Source organism: Saccopteryx bilineata, chromosome 2 (assembly GCF_036850765.1).
Source record: "Saccopteryx bilineata isolate mSacBil1 chromosome 2, mSacBil1_pri_phased_curated, whole genome shotgun sequence".
Classification (NCBI taxonomy): domain Eukaryota; kingdom Metazoa; phylum Chordata; class Mammalia; order Chiroptera; family Emballonuridae; genus Saccopteryx; species Saccopteryx bilineata.
This window is the reverse complement of record NC_089491.1, coordinates 392,461,532-392,482,238: the sequence shown is the minus strand read 5'-3', so window position 1 is coordinate 392,482,238 and position 20,707 is coordinate 392,461,532. Positions and strand designations below refer to the sequence as shown.

The following is a 20,707-nucleotide window of genomic DNA, read 5'->3' as shown; positions in this document are numbered from 1 at the left end:
GAGCTGAGGCTCTTGGCCTCGCAGGGCTGGGACGGGAAGAGGGCAGTGAGCTGAGGCTCTTGGCCTCGCAGGGCTGGGACTGGAAGAGGGCAGTGAGCTGAGGCTCTTGGCCTCGCAGGGCTGGGACGGGAAGAGGGCAGTGAGCTGAGGCTCTTGGCCTCGCAGGGCTGGGACGGGGCCTCCAGATGGGGTCCCGGGAGGACCAGCTGTACCCCGACCTACAGGAGTGAAGCAAACGGGGGGCTCAGGGGAGGAAAGTCTGGAAAAGTGGTTAACAGTCATTCAGACCCCTTGCCCCGGGTTACTTGGGCTTTCCGGTCAGTTTTATCCCCGGCACCCACCGGATGGGGGTCAGGGTCGCTGATGACCCTGGTGATCCAGCGGCCGACTCTTCATCCTCGTCTTTACCTGACGGTCAGCGGAGCTGGCACTGTGGGTAAGGCCCCGTGTCTGGGAGCATCTTCTCCCGGTTGTCTCCTCCCTCGGGGTCAGCATCTTAGCGTCTCCACTGCCAACTCCTCCTCCCGCCTGGTGTCCACCACGGCTTGGGCCTCGGGCGCAGGGTCTGTGACCCTCAGCTCTTTCCTGCCGGGTCACACCCAATCCCTGCTTTACCCCCCCGAGATGAAATCAGAGGTAGGATAACCTACCTACCCAGATGCTCTTGAAAAGACTGGATTATGTGTGATGATTGTAGACAGGAGTTTGGATTTTTCTTACCATCTCTGTGGAATTGAGAATATTTTTTCTTTTTTTGACAAAGAGAGAGACAGAGAGAGGGACAGATAAGGACAGAAAGACAGGAAGGGAGAGAGATGAGAAGCATCAGCTCTTCATTGCAAGACCTTAGTTGTTCATTGATTGCTTTCTCATATGTGCCTTGACCAGGGGGCTACAGCAGACTGAGTGACCCCTCGCTCAAGCCAGCGACCTTCGGCCTCAAGCCAGCGACCTTTGGGCTCAAGCTGGTGAGCTTTTGCTCAAACCAGATGAACCCGCGCTCGTGCTGGTGACCTCAGGGTTTTGAACCTGGGTCCCCTGCGTCCCAGTCCGATGCTCTATCCACTGTGCCACCGCCTGGTCAGGCTATTTAAACTTTTTCCTTTTGTTAAGTTTCATGGGCAGGTGCTTGGCCGCTGATCAAGTCAGTGAAAGGACTTAGTAAACATGTCAAAGCCACACCGAAGGGCACGCCTTCGTAGGGATCTTCTGTGACAAACCAGGCAACCACAAGCCGTGCTCAAGCGGCATCCCACGACCAGGATGCAAAGCCACAAACAGAGGAAGAGCAAGGACTAGGAGCCGAGGCCAGCCGCTCCCCGTGCCTGATGTTGTGTCCAGAAAATGGTGATCAGGGATGGGCAGCATTGGCTGTTTGCTCAGGAGAACGGGGAATGAGCTTTCTGCCTTTCTGTGTTCTGCTTCCTGAAAGATCTTCCAAGCAATACCGCTTCCTCAAATGGAATTCCTCGTGGAAGGTGCTGGGGGCGTGAGCTGCTGCTTGTTGTAAAACCTTCGCTGCTCCCATGCTCCCCGTGCTGTGTGGGGAGGAGAGGGCGCCCTGTTAGGCTGTAGCATGTCTCTTTTTTTTTTGTATTTTTCTGAAGTTGGAAACGGGGAGGCAGACAGACAGACTCCCACATGTGCCCGACCGGGATCCACCCGGCACGCCCACCAGGGGGCGATGCTCTGCCCATCTGGGGCGTTGCTCCGTTGCAACTGGAGCCATTCTAGCACCTGAGGCAGAGGCCACGGAGCCATCCTCAACGCCCAGGGCAACTTTGCTCCAATGGAGCCTTGGCTGCGGGAGGGGAAGAGAGAGACAGAGAGGAAGGAGAGGGGGAGGGGTGGAGAAGCAGATGGGCGCCTCTCCTGTGTGCCCTGGCTGGGAATCAAACCCGGGACTTCCACATGCCAGGCCAACGGTCTACCACTGAGCCAACCGGCCAGGGCCTGTAGCGTGTCTTAGTTGTCTTTCTGCCTAAAGGGACAGGATCAGATCTGATATAATACAGACTGGGACCACGAAGTGGGGAGTGTTCCCACTGCTTGCAGACTCCCGTCTTCCTGCCCTCTGTTGCCTCTGCCCGTCAGGGCCCTAGGCCACGGACACGCAGCTCTAGCGGACGGTGCCGGCTGTCCGAAATGTTCACACCAGTTTACACTCCCATCTGCAGAGCACCTTGTCCACCACCTCACTGACACTTGGTGTGAGCATTTCTTTTCTCTTTTAAGTTATTTGGGGGGTATGTGGTACCCTGAAATGTAAACAGTACAAAAGTGGAAACTGCTTTTTTTTTTTTTATTTTGAAAACCTTTCAACCCCTAAAAAGCCAGTGGAGGAGGATGGGACAGGGCCTTTGGACTACTACTCCGTGTCTCTGTTGATTCGAGGGCTGTACACACTGTTTAATCCAGATGTCAGATATATTCGTAATGGCTCTGGGCATCACCCAGCCTCCGGTATTCTAGAACAGCGATTTCAACCTTTTTCGTCTCATGGCACACATAAACTAATTACTAAAATTCTGCAGCACATCAAAAAATATGTATATGTATTTTTGCCAATCTGACACACACACAAAAAAAAATAGGTGTAATTTTGATTCATTCACACCGGACGGCTATTGTTGTGTTGGCTGTTGTCATTTTTTTAAATTTGCTAATGCGAAGGAAGAGAAATCACAGCCCCTAACTCAGTAGCCAGGAATGCCGTGTTTTATCGTTTTCGTGGTGTAACGGTTCAAAGTCACCGTGCTAGAACTACGTTCCTCTTCAGCAGTGGCCCTTCCAGAAGACTTGGAATAGTCGGGAGCCCTCATTTGTGATTTTTCTCATTAAACCTGAATGTAACTTTCCTGGACCAGAAGTATGAGCTTATTTAGGGGGTCCCCTTCTTTCTTTTCCCCCCACCGGCAGATGAAACAATGTTACTTTACAGCCCTCTTTAAAACCACAAAGACAGACACTGTGTTCTTCATATAAAAACATTTGTACAGAGAGATACTTTGTAGAATATGAACGTCTCTAAGAAAAATGCATCCCCATTAGATGATTTCAGTGAAGTTGGTTGGAAAAAAAAACAACAACTCACGTCTAGACTGACTCCTAGGACACACCATTCCACCTCTGCATCTTTTGGTTCAAAGTGTAGAGTATTGTCATCAGTACATACGTGTTCCTGTGTTCTTACCCACCTGACAGCACACGTACAGACCAGGGGACTGTCACTTAGTGCTCTGTTGGTTCATCAGCCTTTTCTGCGGGTTCACCAGCAGGGGAGCAGGCTGTGCCTTTCTCTGTGGCCTTTCAAGACCTTCCAGAAATGGAGAGATCCGTCATCATCATCATCATCATCATCAACATCACGAATCCTGAACTCAGGTCTTGACTGACAGTTCCAGTGGAACCGTTCCTTGTCGTTAGGTTCTGTCCCGCAGGAAGCGTCCCTCTTTTTTTTTTTTTTTTAATTAATTGATTTATTTATTTATATTTTTTGGTATTTTTCTGAAGCTAGAAACCGGGAGAGACAGACAGACTCCCGCATGCGACCGGGATCCACCCGGCACGCCCACCAGGGGGCGACGCTCTGCCCATCTGGGGGCAATGCTCTGCCCCTTCGGGGCGTCGCTCTGCCGCGACCAGAGCCACTCTAGCGCCTGGGGCAGAGGCCAAGGAGCCATCCCCAGCGCCCGGGCCATCTTTGCTCCAATGGAGCCTCCCTGCGGGAGGGGAAGAGAGAGACAGAGAGGAAGGAGGGGAGGGGTGGAGAAGCAGATGGGCGCCTCTCCTGTGTGCCCTGGCCAGGAATCGAACCTCGGACTCCTGCACGCCAGGCCGACGCTCTACCACTGAGCCAACCGGCCAGGGCAGGAAGCGTCCCTCTTAAAGCGCGTAGACCACGCTCGACCAGCTCATTCAGACTGAGCTCCACACAGTCAGACAGGCGCCTCTCCAGGGAAGTAGGAGCTGATTGGGAACCGGCCCCAGTGGACGTAGCTCAGCGGTCAGAACAGCTGGCGGACGGGCAGGCTTGGAAAGCGGGAGGACCCGCGGGATCATACGCAGCAATGCGCAGCCCAGCGCCACGCGTCTTCGGCCATCTCCCTGCGCTGGTGTCTGGGCCTTGCTTCCCACCAGCGCTACAGGCTGAGACCCGGGAAGAGGTCCGTCCAGTGCAAACCCGGAATCCAAACGCGCCGGGAGCAGGAAGTCCCACGCATGTCTGGCCTCCGCCGTCCGCCCGCGACTGAGACGCCAGCGTGGCTGTCAACACGGAGAACGTTTCTCCTGATGAGCCGCGAGTTCTGACTGTGCTCTCTTCAGCGCAGCCCACGCCACGTTTTGATTTCAGACCCACTGTGGCTGAACCTGGTTTGACAGATTCTATTCCGTATTCACTTTGATGAATCCTGCCCCGAGGGCTCCAAACAGTGACATCGTTACCATACTGGTTGAAAACCCTTCTGGAGAGAAAGGCCACACACCAACTCCCGACACCCCCCACCCCTCCCGCCAGCCCAGAGATACGCACCCCCTCTTAAACGTCAGTTTCTTCCAACAAATGTGTGTGGGCTCCCTTTTCACCGCAGAGAAGGCAGAAAAGGAGCGAGGGGTTCTGCTGTCTTTCTGTCATCCATGATCAGTGTCCTTCCGGACTCCAGAATGTTTCTTTCTTCCCTTTGAACACATTGTTATCTGTGTGAGATCGTATACAGAGCACTTGTCGTTGAGCACTTTGAAGATATTCAGGTGTTTTGTATCTCTTCTCTCTGCTTCCTCCAGATATATATATTGATTTTTTTTTTTCTTAAGTGAGAAGCGGAGAGGCAGAGAGACAAACTCCACATGTGCCTGGACCAGGATCCACCCGGCATGACCACCAGGGGGTGATTATCTGCCCATCTGGGGCTGCCGGTCCATTGCTCAGCAACTGAACTATTTTAGTGCCTGAGGAGAGGTGATGGAGCCATCCTCCGCGCCCAGGGCCAACTGGCTTCAACCAAGCCATGGCTTCAGGGCGGTGGGGGGGGGGGAGCGAGAGGAGGAGGGGTGGAGAAGCACATGGGCGCTTCTCCTGTGTGCCCTGACTGGGAATCAAACTCCGTACTTCCACACGCCAGGCCGATGCTCTACCACTGAGCTAACTGGTCAGGGCCAGACATATATATATATATATATTTTTTTTTTTTTTTTTTAATTTTTCTGAAGCTGGAAACGGGGAGAGACAGTCAGACAGACTCCCGCATGCGCCGGACTGGGATCCACCCGGCACGCCCACCAGGGGCAACGCTCTGCCCACCAGGGGGCGACGCTCCGCCCCCCTGGGGCGTCGCTCGGCCACGACCAGAGCCACTCCAACGCCTGGGGCAGAGGCCAAGGAGCCATCCCCAGCGCCGGGGCCATCCCTGCTCTAATGGAGCCCCGGCTGCGGGAGGGGAAGAGAGAGACAGAGAGGAAGGAGGGGGGGTGGAGAAGCAAATGGGCGCCTCTCCCATGTGCCCTGGCCGGGAATCGAACCCGGGTCCCCTGCACGCCAGGCCGACGCTCTACCGCTGAGCCAACCGGCCAGGGCCGACATATATTTTTAAGTATTTTATTTTTCAATTACAGTTGACATACAATATTATATTATTAGTTCTAGGTGTGAAGCCTAGCAATTAAACATTTCTTTTTTTTTAAATGACTTTATTAATTCAGTTTTTAGAGAGGAGAGAAAGAAAGAGGAAGAGGGAGAGAAAAAGAGAAAAGAAGGAGAACCAGGAAGCATCAACTCCCATATGTGCCTTGACTGGGCAAGCCCAGGGTTTTGAACTGGCGACCTCAGTGTTTCAGGTCGACGCTTTATCCCATTGTGCCCCCACGGGTCAGGCTCAATTAGACATTTCTATAACTCACAGAGTGATCACCCTAGTAAATATAGTACCCATCTGACAGCATACATACGTAATTATAATACAGACATGTACTTTTAAATTCACGTTGTGGTCCTTGAATTTTTGTTCTGTGTGTCACCGTGTCCTGATTTTGGTGCCTCTCAGTTCTTTCTTCATCAGTTCCCATTCTTTAAATTTATTTTCCCCCAGGAAAGCAGGGTTTTAAAGAATTCATTATTTGAAATGCGACATGCTGGGTGATACCCACCCATAATCTTACACTGTCCTTTGAGACAGTAACGGAAGGTTGCACTCCGTCCTGTGAGCAATACCCACAGATCTGTCCAGCCCTGGTGTTTGTCCCTGGTGTTTGTACCCCTCGATGTGCCAGCACTGCATCTTAACCCCTGGGCGGGAGGTGCTTCTCGGGTGCCTTCTCGGTGTCTAGCACTCCTTACTGAAAACGTATCTCTCTGTCCTCTCTTTTCCCCTCCGCCTCTCACATAGCTCAAGAGGGCCAGCAGTGAGGACATGCTCAACAAACCAGGAGGCACCACCGCTCCCGGGGTCCTTCGGCTAAAAAAGACTTCGACGGCCGGGACCATCTCTGAGATCAGCGAGAGCCGCCTGAGGGGCCACCCAGGTAGGAGGGACTCAGGTCGGAGGAGCTCATGTCTGAGGGGTTCGGGTTGGAGGGTCCCAGGTCAGAGGAGCTCACGTCTGAGGGGTTCGGGTTGGAGGGACCCAGGTCAGAGGAGCTCATGTCTGAGGGGTTCAGGATGGAGGGACCCAGGTCAGAGGAGCTCACGTCTGAGGGGTTCGGGTTGGAGGGACCCAGGTCAGAGGAGCTCACGTCTGAGGGGTTCGGGTTGGAGGGTCCCAGGTCAGAGGAGCTCACGTCTGAGGGGTTCGGGTTGGAGGGACCCAGGTCAGAGGAGCTCACGTCTGAGGGGTTCGGGTTGGAGGGTCCCAGGTCAGAGGAGCTCACGTCTGAGGGGTTCGGGTTGGAGGGTCCCAGGTCAGAGGAGCTCATGTCCGAGGGGTTCGGGTTGGAGGGTCCCAGGTCAGAGGAGCTCACGTCTGAGGGGTTCTGGTTGGAGGGTCCCAGGTCAGAGGAGCTCACGTCCGAGGGGTTCGGGTTGGAGGGTCCCCGGTCAGAGGAGCTCGTGTCCGAGGGGTTCGGGTTGGAGGGACCCAGGTCGGAGGAGCTCACGTCTGAGGGGTTCGGGTTGGAGGGTCCCCGGTCAGAGGAGCTCGTGTCCGAGGGGTTCGGGTTGGAGGGACCCAGGTCGGAGGAGCTCACGTCTGAGGGGTTCGGGTTGGAGGGACCCAGGTCGGAGGAGCTCACGTCTGAGGGGTTCGGGTTGGAGGGACCCAGGTCGGAGGAGCTCACGTCTGAGGGGTTCGGGTTGGAGGGACCCAGGTCGGAGGAGCTCACGTCTGAGGGGTTCGGGTTGGAGGGACCCAGGTCGGAGGAGCTCACGTCTGAGGGGTTCGGGTTGGAGGGTCCCAGGTCGGAGGAGCTCACGTCTGAGGGGTTCGGGTTGGAGGGTCCCAGGTCGGAGGAGCTCACGTCTGAGGGGTTCGGGTTAGAGGGACCCAGGTCGGAGGAGCTCACATCTGAGGGGTTCGGGTTGGAGGGTCCCAGGTCGGAGGAGCTCACGTCTGAGGGGTTCGGGTTGGAGGGTCCCAGGTCGGAGGAGCTCACGTCTGAGGGGTTCGGGTTGGAGGGGCCCAGGTCGGAGGAGCTCACGTCTGAGGGGTTCGGGTTGGAGGGGCCCAGGTCGGAGGAGCTCACGTCTGAGGGGTTCGGGTTGGAGGGACCCAGGTCAGAAGAATTCTTGTCTGAGGGGTTCGGGTTGGAGGGACCCAGGTCAGAGGAGCTCACGTCTGAGGGGTTCGGGTTGGAGGGACCCAGGTCAGAGGAGCTCACGTCTGAGGGGTTCGGGTTGGAGGGTCCCAGGTCAGAGGAGCTCACGTCTGAGGGGTTCGGGTTGGAGGGACCCAGGTCAGAAGAATTCTTGTCTGAGGGGTTCGGGTTGGAGGGACCCAGGTCAGAGGAGCTCACGTCTGAGGGGTTCGGGTTGGAGGGGCCCAGGTCAGAGGAGCTCACGTCTGAGGGGTTCGGGTTGGAGGGACCCAGGTCAGAGGAGCTCACGTCTGAGGGGTTCAGGTTGGAGGGACCCAGGTCAGAGGGACCCAGGCTGGAGAGGCTGAGGAGGGCCATTCATCCCAGCCGTATGAAAGCACCTCAGGGATTGGCCCACCCCGTCTTTTATCCGATCTGCATTGAGCACTTACTCTGGGCCGGGAACCGTATTAGGTCACAGCATGGAGTGGGGAGACAGACTAGAAGAGAAGGTTCCGGGCGGGGGTGGGCACAGTTCCCTCTGTCCTTCCAGCTGTCCATCTGTCACCCTGTGCGTGTGGAATCCCGGCGAGGCGGCGTGTGTCCCGGGGTGGTCAGCGAGCCGGCCCTGTGGGTCACTTGCAGAGGTGGGTATAGGGCATTCCGCACCGTGGGGAGTGGGTGGACTCTCACAGGAAGGTCTCTGAGTTGCTTCCACGGCAGTGGCCACTGGAACCGGGAACTTTCTCAGTGTTACTATCTCTTTGAGAAACAGGAAAGGTTTTTATTTTATTATTATTTTTTATTTGATTTGAATTCAGAGCATGGACAATTTAAAACCTGAAAGAATGGGAGAGTGACATCGGAGGAGGGGTGGCGTGAGAGGCCCCCCTGCCCCCCCCTTGAAGCTACAACCTGTGGAACAGCTATCATTCCGTGAAGCAGTCCCTGCTCACCACACAACTACACCCCAGAGATCCAGCGTTGAAACTCCTGAGGCACGCCGGCCCCGAGGGGTCAGGGAGGAGGGAAGGGACGCAGCCCAAGCTCGCTGGGTCTCAGGAGAGGGGAGGGAGCAGAGTGCCTCCTGCACACCCTGCAGACAGATGGAGGAGCAGAGAAAGACAGTGTGGTGAGCATCCTGAGGGAGCAGTTGGTAGCACGGTGCCTGAGCCCAGACCTGGGCAGAGAGGCAGCACAGAGGTGAGGGCATGGTTTTTTGGTGGCTGCCACTGCCAGGCAGACAGAGCCACGAAGCCTGGCCGCCTCCCCTCACCCTCCCAGGGCCAGCAGCGGGCCCCAAGCTGTAGCAGTGAGTGCTGGGTTACAGAGCACACCCTCGCAGCTCTGAGAACTGGAGAGAGGGGAGCATGCCTCCCTGAGCCGCAGGTGCACACTGCAGCTAACCCCCGTGACGGTGGAGACACAGAGGGGAGGTGGCCGAAGTGGAGCGGTCGCCCTTACTGGGAGGAGGTACAAACCCACAAATGCACCAACAGCCTCCCAGCTCACACCACCCGCGCCCACCGCTGCAGGGAAAGGCGCCAGGGTTACACGAGCTTGGAACCCCATGGCATTCCCCACAGGGTGGAGCCCTGGCACCGAGGTGACCCGGTCCCAGAGGAGACAGACACCCAGCTCCCTGGGGAACTCAGGGCAGGTCCCACCACCCCACGGGGATCTGAGAAGCCGGGCAAGAGCAACTGAAAAACTTGTGCTTCAGTGCCACCTGCTGGAAAACAAAAGAAAGACTCCTTATCAAACTGCCAAATGGAAAAAAGGCACTTTAAAAAACAAAAACAAAGAAACAAACAAACAAACAAAAATACTCCCAAAAAACAGAACTCCCGGTCAAGATGGCTGCATAGGTAAACGCAGTACTCTAATCCTCCCAGCCACATCAAAAGTACAACTAAACTGCAGAACAACCATCGTTAACCACCTGAAATCCAGCCGAATGGAAGTCCAAAGACCAGGGATTTAAAGAAGCCGCTGGAGACTCGGAGGAAGGGCTGGAGACACAGATCGGGCTGGTCCCACACCCATGTGTGGCGGTGAAGAATTGGGGGGGAGATATCTCAGCTGCAGAGGTCCCCCCTGATGAGCAAGGGGTCCCAGCCTCACCCCAGGCCCCCCAGCTCAGGATAGCAGAGCCAGGAAGAGAGGTCCTCAGGACTTCCGGCTGTAAAAACCAGACGGGATTGTGGCTGAGGGAGGAGACTTTGGTCAGGGAGAGCGGTCTAATTTTATTCATATATATATTTTTTTTCTTCTGAAGCTGGAAACAGGGAGAGACAGTCAGACAGACTCCCGCATGCGCCCAACCGGGATCCACCCGGCACGCCCACCATGGGGCGATGCTCTGCCCATCCTGGGTGTCGCCATGTTGCGACCAGAGCCACTCTAGCGCCTGAGGCAGAGGCCAAGGACCCATCCCCAGCGCCTGGGCCATCTTTGCTCCAATGGAGCCTTGGCTGCGGGAGGGGAAGAGAGAGACAGAGAGGAAGGCGCGGCGGAGGGGTGGAGAAGCAAATGGGTGCTTCTCCTGTGTGCCCTGGCCGGGAATCGAACCCGGGTCCTCCGCACGCTAGGCCGACGCTCTACCGCTGAGCCAACCGGCCAGGGCTTATTCATATTTTTGAGTAGGTAACACTGTTTACATGGTTCAGGATGAAAAGTTTCGCTCCTAACCCTTGGAGCAGCCCCCCCACACCCTGTCCCCACCATCCGGCAAGCTGGTGTCCTTTAAGAGCCGCCCGGTGTGTATGGAAGCCAATGTGTCCTGTACACACACGGTGGTGTAAATGGACACACCCTTCTGCACGCACGCTTTTTCTCTCACCAGTGGCACTTGGGGACCACTCCATCGCAAGAAGCCCCCGGGTTCTGGCGTCCACCTCCCTGGCGTGGTTTCCGCATTCCTTGGTTCTCTCGTTCCCCCCGTTGTCTCAGCGCCGTGAGCTGTAACTTCCCCCGCCGGCCAGGATTCTGAAGCTCATTAGGTGATTTTCTTGGACTTCAGTTTTCTCTTATGAAGGCTTGATCTATTCCTGTACAGGGCACGGACCTGTTTTTTTTTTGGGGGGGGGGCGCCCTGGCACGAGAGAGGACCGAGACCCAGGCAGCGCTGCACAAACAGCAAGGTGGCTTTGGTCCTTAGAGTCCCCACCCCCTTGGTGCCGCCTCGGGGTGGCTTTCCAGACCGTGTCTGCTGGGTTTCAGACGGTCCCATAGCCGTCCACACGCCGCTGTCCTACCTGCCCTGGCATTGGCCGCAGCACACCGAGGACCACCTGAGCGGCGGCTTCCGTGGCTTTAGCCGCCTCCGCCGGTACCCGTGACCCGCTGGGAGTCGGAGCCTCCGCCTCGGAGAAGCGTCGTGTGCTGCTCGTCCTCTCTGGGGGTCTCTCCTCACCTCTAAGGCGAGGAGAATCACACCTATCCTGGGCGTTGTCAAGGATGAAGCAAAGATAAAAACATGCCAGGAACCAAGAGCAGAACCTGTAATGTGGATACTCTTGTAAAACGTGATATTCCTCTCGCACCGTCTTCCTAAACAGAATATCCTACCTAGGAATTATGGCCATTAAAAAAAGAAATCCACCTGCCTTTAGACGCTGGGACATCTTGCCCAGACTTATCTGGCTGTGCTTTCCTGTTTTATTTTATTATTATTATTATTATTATTTTTCTCTTTTTTGAAAACAGGGAGGCAGCCAGACAGACTCCCGCATGCACCTGACCGTGATCCACCCGGCACACCCACCAGGGGGCGATGCTCTGCCCCTCCGGGGCGTCGCTCTGCCAAGACCAGAGCCACTCTAGCGCCTGGGGCAGAGGCCAAGGAGCCATCCCCAGCGCCCGGGCCATCTTTGCTCCAATGGAGCTTCGGCTGTGGGAGGGGAGGAGAGAGACAGAGAGGAAGGAGAGGGGGAGGGGTGGAGAAGCAGATGGGCGCCTCTCCTGTGTGCCCTGGCCGGGAATCGAACCCTGGCCTTCCTCATGCCAGGCCGACGCTCTACCACCGAGCCAACCGGCCAGGGCCTATTTTATTATTTTATTTTACTTTTCTTAAATGTTTATTTACTGAGTTCTAGAGAGAGGAAGAGAAAAAGCAGAGAGAATGAGGGAGAGAGAGAGAGAGAGAGAGAGAAATCGACTTCTTGTCCCACTTATTCATGCCATCATCGGTTGATTCTCGTACCTACCCTGACCGGGAATCAAACCCACAACCTTGGCTCATTGGGACAGTACTCAAACCAGCTGAGCTACCCAGCCGGGGCCTCTGCTGTGCTTTCCTAACATGATGTGTTTGTTTTTTGTTTTTTTCCTTCCAAAGCTTTCTATCACTTGTGCTTTGTCAACCGATTCCTTTTCTGGTCAAAATCAAACGTTTCCTTTCAGTTCCAAACGGTAAATGAGGGCCAAGTTTTGACTTACTACGTGGAAGAATGTCCCATAGCCACAGGTGTTCGGAGAGGTGTGTCACCGCAGGAAAGAAAGAATTCTCTGTTCTTGCCAGAGAAGCGTTCGCTCCGCCCTTAGCAACTCCTTCGTGCGGACGGTGTCGGGTAACAAGGGTGAGAGGACCTTCCCTGAAGTCCCTTTGACCCTGACGGCTTTGCTGTTCAGGTCAAAGACATTTCCTGTGATACCTTCCCTTGTCTCCTTCCCTGTGGGAAACACTGTGTCAGGGCCTCGGATACTAGATAGATGAGGTGCCCGATGCCTCTCACAACCTGCACCTCTTTCTTCCCCAGCCTGCACCCCGCATTCTGTCCGTGCTCCAGCTGTTTGCTGAAATGCCTTGTGAGCGTTCTGCACGTGTCTGCTACACCCATTCGTTCCTTTAACGAGCACTTAGAACGTTGACTGTTCGCTGAGTGTCTCTCTAGGTGCCCGGGATGCAGCAACTACGTAACAATATCAGGAAGCTCCTGCTCTTCGGCATTTTCGGTAGTTGAAACTCACCACCCGCATGCATTGCAGAGGTGCTTAACTGCTTCCTTGAACGTCTGGGCTTACTTAGCACGACTACAGTGCCCTGTTTCCGTCACCCGGGTAAATTCTCATCTCACTTTTGTCAGCTTCCTTTCCTTTTAACCTGTGCATTGTCTTTTTCAGCCGCACCTTTTCCACGTCTTCTGATTTCTTCAGGGTTCCCCTGACCTCATCCAGCTTAGTCTCTCTCACCTACAGCAGCACAGAGGTTTCCTGGATGGAGTTGCGCTGCTATTTTTTTAAATTACTTTTATTGATTTTAGAGAGAAAGGAAGGGAGAAAGAGAGAGAGAGAGATTGAGATTGATTTGTTGTTCCACTTATTTGTGCGTTCATAAGCGGATACTTGTATGCGCCCTGACCGGGATTCAAACCTATAACCTTGGTGTATCAGAAGGACCTTCTAGCCAGCTGAGTTACCTGCCTAGGACAAGTTGCATTACTATTAACACTTACTCCATACTCTTTCGTCTTGTGAGATTGCAATCAGTTTGGGTCAATTCATTGATAAAGTTGGTTAAATCAGGGAGTACTAAAAAATGTAACATGTATACTTTACACATGTTATTTTCACCCAAAACACACAAGTGTGTATTTATTCCCCCATCTTCAATTACCGGGCCACAAGGTCCTCTTAGAGCCAAACTGGTTGCTGGAGTCCTTTAACGTCTTTTCACGCGTGTAATACATCTTACGTGATTTCCAGTTTTAGTCTCTTTACACAGGAGCGAGAACTTAGGTACTTCAGAAAAAGACTTCCTGCAGAATCCTTTCACGTGTTTACAAATGTCCCCCTGACCTTTTATAAAAGTGCTTCATTTATCCACTGTGCCACCACAGGTGAGGCACAAATCCTGCTCTCTTAGATACCTCTACCTAACACTTTACAGATAACCAAAATCACCAACACACCCCATTTTAATAAGACAAACTGCTTTTTAATGACTCACCTTCATCAAGTCTTTTTAAAGCATTCAAGCATGGCTTTTATTTTTTTTAATTCAGTGAGAGGACTGGAGGCAGAGAGACAGACTCCCGCATTTGTCCGGGCAAACCCCTAGGGGGCGATGCTCTGCAACCAAGCTCTTCTTAGTGCCTGAGACAGAAGCCCTGCAGCCATCCTTAGCGCCTGGGGCCAACTCGCTCCAATTGAGCCATGGCTGCAGGAGATGGGGAGAGAGTGAATTGAGAGGGGGAAGGGTGGAGAAGCAGATGGGCGCTTCTCCTGTGTGCCCTGACTGAGAATTGAACCCAGGACTTCCACACACTGGGCTGATGCTCTACCACTGAGCCAACCGGCCAGGACCTCAGCATGGCTTTTAAAGACACTGTCTCTCTCTTTGTGCTCTTATTTCATTGGTTTACACGATAATGAAGTTACGTAAATAACATCTTTAGTACACAAATGGGTTTGAAACAAATGCTCCCAGCTCTTCGTAAACAGGCAACCCCAATGGTGGGAGCAGAAGGGCACAGGTGTTCTGGAGAGGAGCCCGCCCACCAATAGTATCCTCCTTGCCCAGGGCTAGTCAGTACGTCTAATTAAAATGGGTGTGTTGGTGATTTTGGTTATCTGTAAAGTGCTAGGTAGAGGGTATCTAAGAGCAGGGTTTGGGCCTGACCTGCGGTGGTGAAGTGGATAAAGTGTCAACTTGGAACGCTGAGGTCACTGGTTCAAAACCCTGGGCTTGCCTGGTCAAGGCCTATATAGGAGTTGATGCTTCCTGCTCCTCTTCTCCCCCCTTCACTCTCTCTTTCTCTCTCTCTCCTCTCTCTCTAAACATGAATAAATAAAATATTTAATTTTTTTTTTTTATATATAGAGAGAGAGTCAGGGAGAGGGATAGACAGGGACAGACAGACAGGAACAGAGAGATGAGAAGCATCAATCATTAGTTTTTCGTTGCGCATTGCGACACCTTAATTGTTCATTGATTGCTTTCTCATACGTGCCTTGACCGTGGGCCTTCAGCAGACCGAGTAACCCCTTGCTGGAGCTAGCGATCTTGGGCTCAAGCTGGTGAGCTTTTGCTCAAACCAGATGAGCCCATGCTCAAGCTGGCAACCTCAGGGTCTCGAACCTGGGTCTTCCGCATTCCAGTCCAACGTTCTATCCACTGTGCCACCGCCCAGTCAGGCAAATATTTAAAAATTTTTAAAAGAGCATTATTCTGTCTTAGCAGAATGATCACTATAAATCACAGCTTTCCTTAGACCGCTTCTCTGCTCAGATCTGTTCGGTGTTGCTCACAGGTTAGGAACCGAGGGCAGCCCTCTTTCTTGACTCAGTAAGACCCCACTGCAGCCTCGTTCAATCCCTGCTCACGCCAGGAGCTCCAGCCCCAGGCCACGGACTGGCTTGTTCTTTGAACACACAGAGGACTGTCTCACAATCAAGCCCTTGTTCACTCCTCTGAACAAAGGCTGGGCCCTGCTGCGGGGGCCTGCTCGTCCAGGGCGCACATGTCCGTGCCGGGCACCTCCTTCCTACTGCCCCCTGCATTCTCCTGCCACTGTGGACACTGACAGGAAGGCTGTGCTCCCTGAAAGGACCTGCTCAAAGCAGCCCTTCCTTCAGAAAGCCTTTCTGGATCTCACAGCAGGATGTGCTCTTCCCTGTTGAAACATCTTCCGTAGCGCTGCGTTTGTATTTCTGTTCTGCCACTTGCCTTGTCCCGCCTTGTACTGTGCCTGTGTCCTGCCTTCGAAGTTCTTTGTGGCTTCGGGCAGAACCCAGTTTGTCGGACCTGCTGGTGGCACATTCAGTAAGCAAGCACATCCTGAGTGTGGGTGATGCTGCTGTCTCTCTTTTTCCCCTTTATCCCATCTTCTTCAAAGCCTTGGTCTTTCCGGCCTTAATTCCTGGCGGTGAGACACCCCAGGCTCCACTGATGCTAACTGGTTCAGAGTGAGGACGGGCTCCCTTTGTCCGGGAAGAATACACGATCTTCAATCCTCAGCCATTCATCTCTCTTGACTTTTTTTTTTTTTTTTTTTTTTTTTAGCAAGAGACAGACAGACAGACAGTCGGGAGGGGGGGAGAGCGATGAGAAGCATCAATTCTTCATTGTGGCACCTTAGTTGTTCATTGACTGCTTTCTCATATATGTGCCTTGACTGGGGGGGCGCCAGTGGAGCCAGTGACCTTGGGCTCAAGCCAGTGACCATGGGGTCATGGGATCATGGGGTCATGTCTATGATCCCACGCTCAAGCCGGTGAGCCCACACTCAAGCTGGTAACCTCAGAGTTTTGAACCTGGGTCCTCAGCATCCCAGGCTGATGCTCCATCCACTGCGCCACCGCCTGGTCAGACTGTCTTGATTCCTTTTTTTTATAAGGTAGCTTTCTTGAAGTATAATTTATGTATCATAAAATTCACCCACTTATCATGTGCAAACCAATGACTTTTAGCAATTTTACCGAGTTGTAACTGCCCACAACTAAGTTTGAGAAGATTTCCATCGTCCCGAGACGATGCCTCGTCCCCTTTCCGGTCAGTGTGTGTGTCAGCCCCAGCTCCACGTAGCCACGAATCTGCTTTCTGTCTACAGATCCTCCCTTGGCTTATCTTATTGTTTCAGCATCAGAGTGTTGTTGTTTTTTAGACCAATATACACGCTATTTTCCCAAAGAACTTTTCTTTCCTTTTCTTTTTTTTCCTTTTTGTATTTTTCTGAAGCTGGAAACGGGGAGAGACAGTCAGACAGACTCCCGCATGCACCCGACCGGGATCCACCCAGCACGCCCACCAGGGGGCGATGCTCTGCCCACCAGGGGGCGATGCTCTGCCCCTCCGGGGTGTCGCTCTGTTGCGACCAGAGCCACTCTAGTGCCTGGGGCAGAGGCCAAGGAGCCATCCCCAGCGCCCGGGCCATCTTTGCTCCAATGGAGCCTTGGCTGCGGGAGGGGAAGAGAGAGACAGAGAGGAAGGGGGGGGGTGGAGAAGCAAATGGGCGCTTCTTCTATGTGCCCTGGCCGGGAATCGAACCCGGGTCCCCCCGCATGCCAGGCTGACGCTCTACCGCTGAGCCAACCCGCCAGGGACTCTTTCCTTTTCTTTTTAAGAACTTTTTTTTTTTTTTTTACTCAGTAACTAAACTTTGCTACCCTCTCTTATTCTTTCTTCCGTTTCTTTGGTTTCCGTATGTGAACTTATCTCCAGTTTAGCAAGTTGGCCTTTGGCTTATTAAGAAAATTGAGATTCTCCCCCCCCCTTTTGAATAGTGTCATGTACGAAACAGATACTGAATATTATTTATTGAATAAAGCAATCTAAGCCCCTCTGAAACATGGGGGGGAAATCTCATCTCTCGTTATATATAGTATGGTGTATATAAGGCCACTTTAATTATTATTTTTGGTAGTCAATAGTTTTTGGTAAGAAAAAAAATGACATTGTTTTTATGAAAATGGTGAACGCTGATAGCTTAAACTTTTCGGATGTTAGAGCAAAGTACAAAGAAGGTTAAAGCATGATCCAGAACACCAGCTCTCTGGAGCGACCAGTGTTAAACGATTGATCGATGGTAATGATCTTTCCAGATGTCTCTCTCAGCAGGGATACAGCTATAAAAACACTTATTGGTACAGTTGACAACCTGGGAAGCAGCTTTGGTTCCTATAGGAACCCAAGCCAGACGTTGGCATCCTTGAGAGGTGGCTGGTATAGCTCTCCCGAACCTTGTCCTTTAGAGCAGTGGTCCCCAGCACCCAGGCCATGGACCGGTAGCGGTCCGTGGGCCATTTGGTACCAGTCGCAGAGAAAGAATAAATAACTTACATTATTTCCGTTTTATTTAGATTTAAGTCTGAACGATGTTTTATTTTTTAAAAATGACCAGATTCCCTCTGTTACATCTGTCTAAGACTCACTCTTGACGCTTGTCTCATAAGTTCGACAATTATATTTAAAAATACCACGGTTTTTTTTGCGTTGGTCGCATAATTTTATTTTGTGCATTTATCTGTCCCACCCTAAAGGCTGGTCTGTGAAAATAGATATTTTCTGACATTAAACCAGTCTGTGGCCCAAAAAAGGTTGGGGACCACTGCTCTAGAGGAGAGATAATAAACCAATGAACTAGTAAATGCTTAGGATTTATACTACACAGAGGTAAGTGTCATGGAGGTCAACAAAGCAATAAAGTAGATGTGTTGAGGGTCCGGTTTACTATTTAACGTGATGCAGCAAGAGAAGCCCCTCTTACTACCGTGACATTTGTGAGAGAGCGTGAACCACGTGGTCTATGTAATGTAGGAATGCGGGGGGTGGGGAGCATGCTAGGCAGAGGGGACAGCTCCTGCGCAGGCCTTTAGGTGGGAGCGTGCTTTGCTTATTTGAAGAACAGCAAGTACGCTCCTATAGCAAAAGCAATGTGAAGGGGCGGGGGAGTGAGTCCACTGATAGGGGTGGGGGTGGGGCAAGATTATTCAGAGCCTTGGAGGCCATTGTGAGGGCTTTGGATTTTCCTCCTAATGAGACAGAAAGCCGTGAGAGCATGGTAAGTGGAGGTGTGATATGATTTGATTTCCTATTTAGAAGGATCATGCTGTTATGTGAAGACTAGAGAGAGGCAGAGGCAGAGACAGGGAGACTGGTTAGGAGACACTTGCAGTAATCCTGGCAGGATTACTAGAGGTGGCGGCCATGGCTTGGACCAGATGGTCTCAGCAGAAGTGGTAAGAAGTGTTAAGAGACGGTGGCATATATATATATATATATATATATATATATATATATAGCCTGACCTGTGGTGGCGCAGTGGATAAAGCGTCGACCTGGAACACTGAGGTCGCCGGTTCAAAACCCTGGGCTTGCCCAGTTAAGGCACATATGGGAGTTGATGCTTCCTGCTCCTCCCCCCTTCTCTCTCTCTCTCTCTCTCTCTCTCTAATAAAAATGAATAAATAAAAATAATTAAAAAAATATATATATATATATTCCAACCTATTCCATTCGCGAAGATAGAGAAGACCAGACGAAACATCGACGGAAGAAAAAATCAAGACCTTAGCTTTGTTCTAGTTAAACTGGAGATGCCTATTAAGGCATCGAAGAGGAGTGTCCCAAAGGTAGTTGGGTAGATGATTCTGGAGTTCCCAAGAGAGGACTGAAGATACCTGGATGGTATTTAAAAAGCGGCAAGTTGGTGATGCTGGGCAAGTTAGAGAAGACATGACGACATGGGATGGAGGTGTCTAAGCTTTAGGGCACTCCAGGGTCTAAAGGTCAAGGAAATGAGCAGAAACCAGTAAAAGGGACTGATAAGAGGAGACCAGGCATGCGGGCAGAAAACTAGGAGAACGTGGGGTTCTGGAAGCCAAGTGAGGAAACTGTTCTGAGGCGCTGAGGGTGGTAAACGGTGACCTATGATGCTGCTAGGAAAGATGAGAACTGAGACGACGTTCAAGCGACGCAGGAGAAGGAACCAAGTCATTCCAAACTCAGGATTTTATGAAAAAATATATTATTTTTTCACAGCAAGATTTAGTTCTAAGCGTTACTGTAAGATGAACTATTCAAGTTGTTCAGGGTAATTTGTATGAGTCGGTCATTTCTGATAGCCGCGAAAACAGTGACTCCTTGGAGTTGTATGCATTTTTTTATTAGCGTTAGTATTCATGTTGGGTAACGGGCAAGTCTTTGTCTTTTTTCTTCACCCCCTACTCCTCAAGAGTGGCTCGTCAGTCCATTCATTCACTTACCCCTCCCCACCAAAATAGTTATTAAGCGCCTGTCCTCCGCCAACCGTAGGTTTTTCTTGTCCTCCTAAATCTAATTTGCCACGCGCAGGATGTTGCCTTTTCGGGCTTCCTTCCGCAGTGGGATTTTTCCAGCTTCGTCCAGCTGCGGTTCCCAGCGCCTGCCCCTAGGGGCCTGGAGTCGGTCAGCTGTGAGTCTCTCCCACGCCGGGGAGGGACTGGACCCTCCAGAGCGATATGCAGATGAGGTGGGCGGGGGTGCGCGCCTGGCGGGCAGTGTGGCCAAAGTGGGCGAGATCTATGCAAACTAAGGGCGGGGCCCCGTCTGCGCGGGCAGTGGGACGGTAGTGGGCGGGCGCTATGCAGATAAGAGGGTGTGGGCGCGCCCCGGTGGACAGTGTGACCGAAGGGGGCGGGCGCTATGCAGATGAGGTTGGCGGGCAGGGTGGCCGGAGTGGACGGGCGCTATGCAGATGAGGAGGCGGAACCCGCCTATCTCGGCAGTGTGACGGAAGTGGGCGGGCGGTATGCAGATAAGAGGGTGTGGGCGTGCCCCGGTGGGGCTGTGTGGCCGAAGGGGGGCGGGCACTATGCAGATAACGGCGGGCAGGGTGACCGGAGTGGGCGTAATCTATGCTAATAAGGTGGGCGGGCAGTGTGGCCTGAGTGGGCGGGCTCTATGCAGGTGAGGGGGCGGGACCCATCGGCGCGGGCAGTGTGTCGAAAGTGGGCGGGTGCTATGCAGATAAGAGGGTGTGGGCGCACCCCGGCGGACATTGGGGCCGAAGGGGGCGGGCGCTATGCAGATGAGGTTGGCGGGCATTGTGGCCGGAGGGGGCGGGCACTATGCAGATGAAGTTGGCGGGCATTGTGGCCGGAGTGGGCGGGCGCTATGCAGATGAGGGGGCGGGGCCCGCCTGCGCGGCTTGGAGCGCTCGGCGGGCGGCCGCCGGGAACTGGAAGGCGCCCGGCCCTTTCTTTGACTGGAGCGGACCCGCCGGACGCAGTCGCCTCCAGTCGGGGCCGGCGCGAGCTGTCGCGCGGTGGACACCGTGTCTGAGGCCGGCCAGGCGGCCGCGGCCGAATCGGCTGAGCATGGGCAACCACGCGGGGCGGCCGGAGGACCCCGAGCCAGGTCGGTGCGGTCGGCGGGGGTCGCGCCGCGCCCCCCTCGCTGGCCGGGCGCCCTTCCCCCACCCGCTGCCGGGGGCCGGGCGGCCTGGCTGCCCGCGGGCGCCGAGGGGGCGTGCGGAGAGGTGAAGTTCCCGGGGCGTGAGTC

At 53.4% G+C, this 20,707-nt stretch overlaps 1 protein-coding gene and 1 pseudogene across 6 annotated transcripts in view; one reads left to right on the top strand and one right to left on the bottom strand.

Moving 5' to 3' along the window:
• The window catches only part of SPECC1 (sperm antigen with calponin homology and coiled-coil domains 1), a 243,189-nt gene that overhangs the window by 45,616 nt on the left and 176,866 nt on the right, over positions 1 to 20,707 (top strand). For 5 of the 6 annotated variants that reach the window (XR_010729589.1, XM_066264352.1, XM_066264351.1 and 2 more), the window contains exon 3: positions 6,384 to 6,519. Coding sequence is in view for 5 of the 6 variants with exons in the window: in XM_066264352.1 (XP_066120449.1) it covers positions 6,384 to 6,519 (136 nt within the window). In the remaining variant the exon portion in view is untranslated. Of the gene's footprint in view, positions 1 to 6,383; positions 6,520 to 20,370; positions 20,564 to 20,707 lie in introns of those variants that run through there. The other variant, XM_066264353.1, reaches the window with a different exon arrangement.
• Positions 302 to 6,275, bottom strand: LOC136325128 (proteasome subunit alpha type-1 pseudogene; annotated as a pseudogene).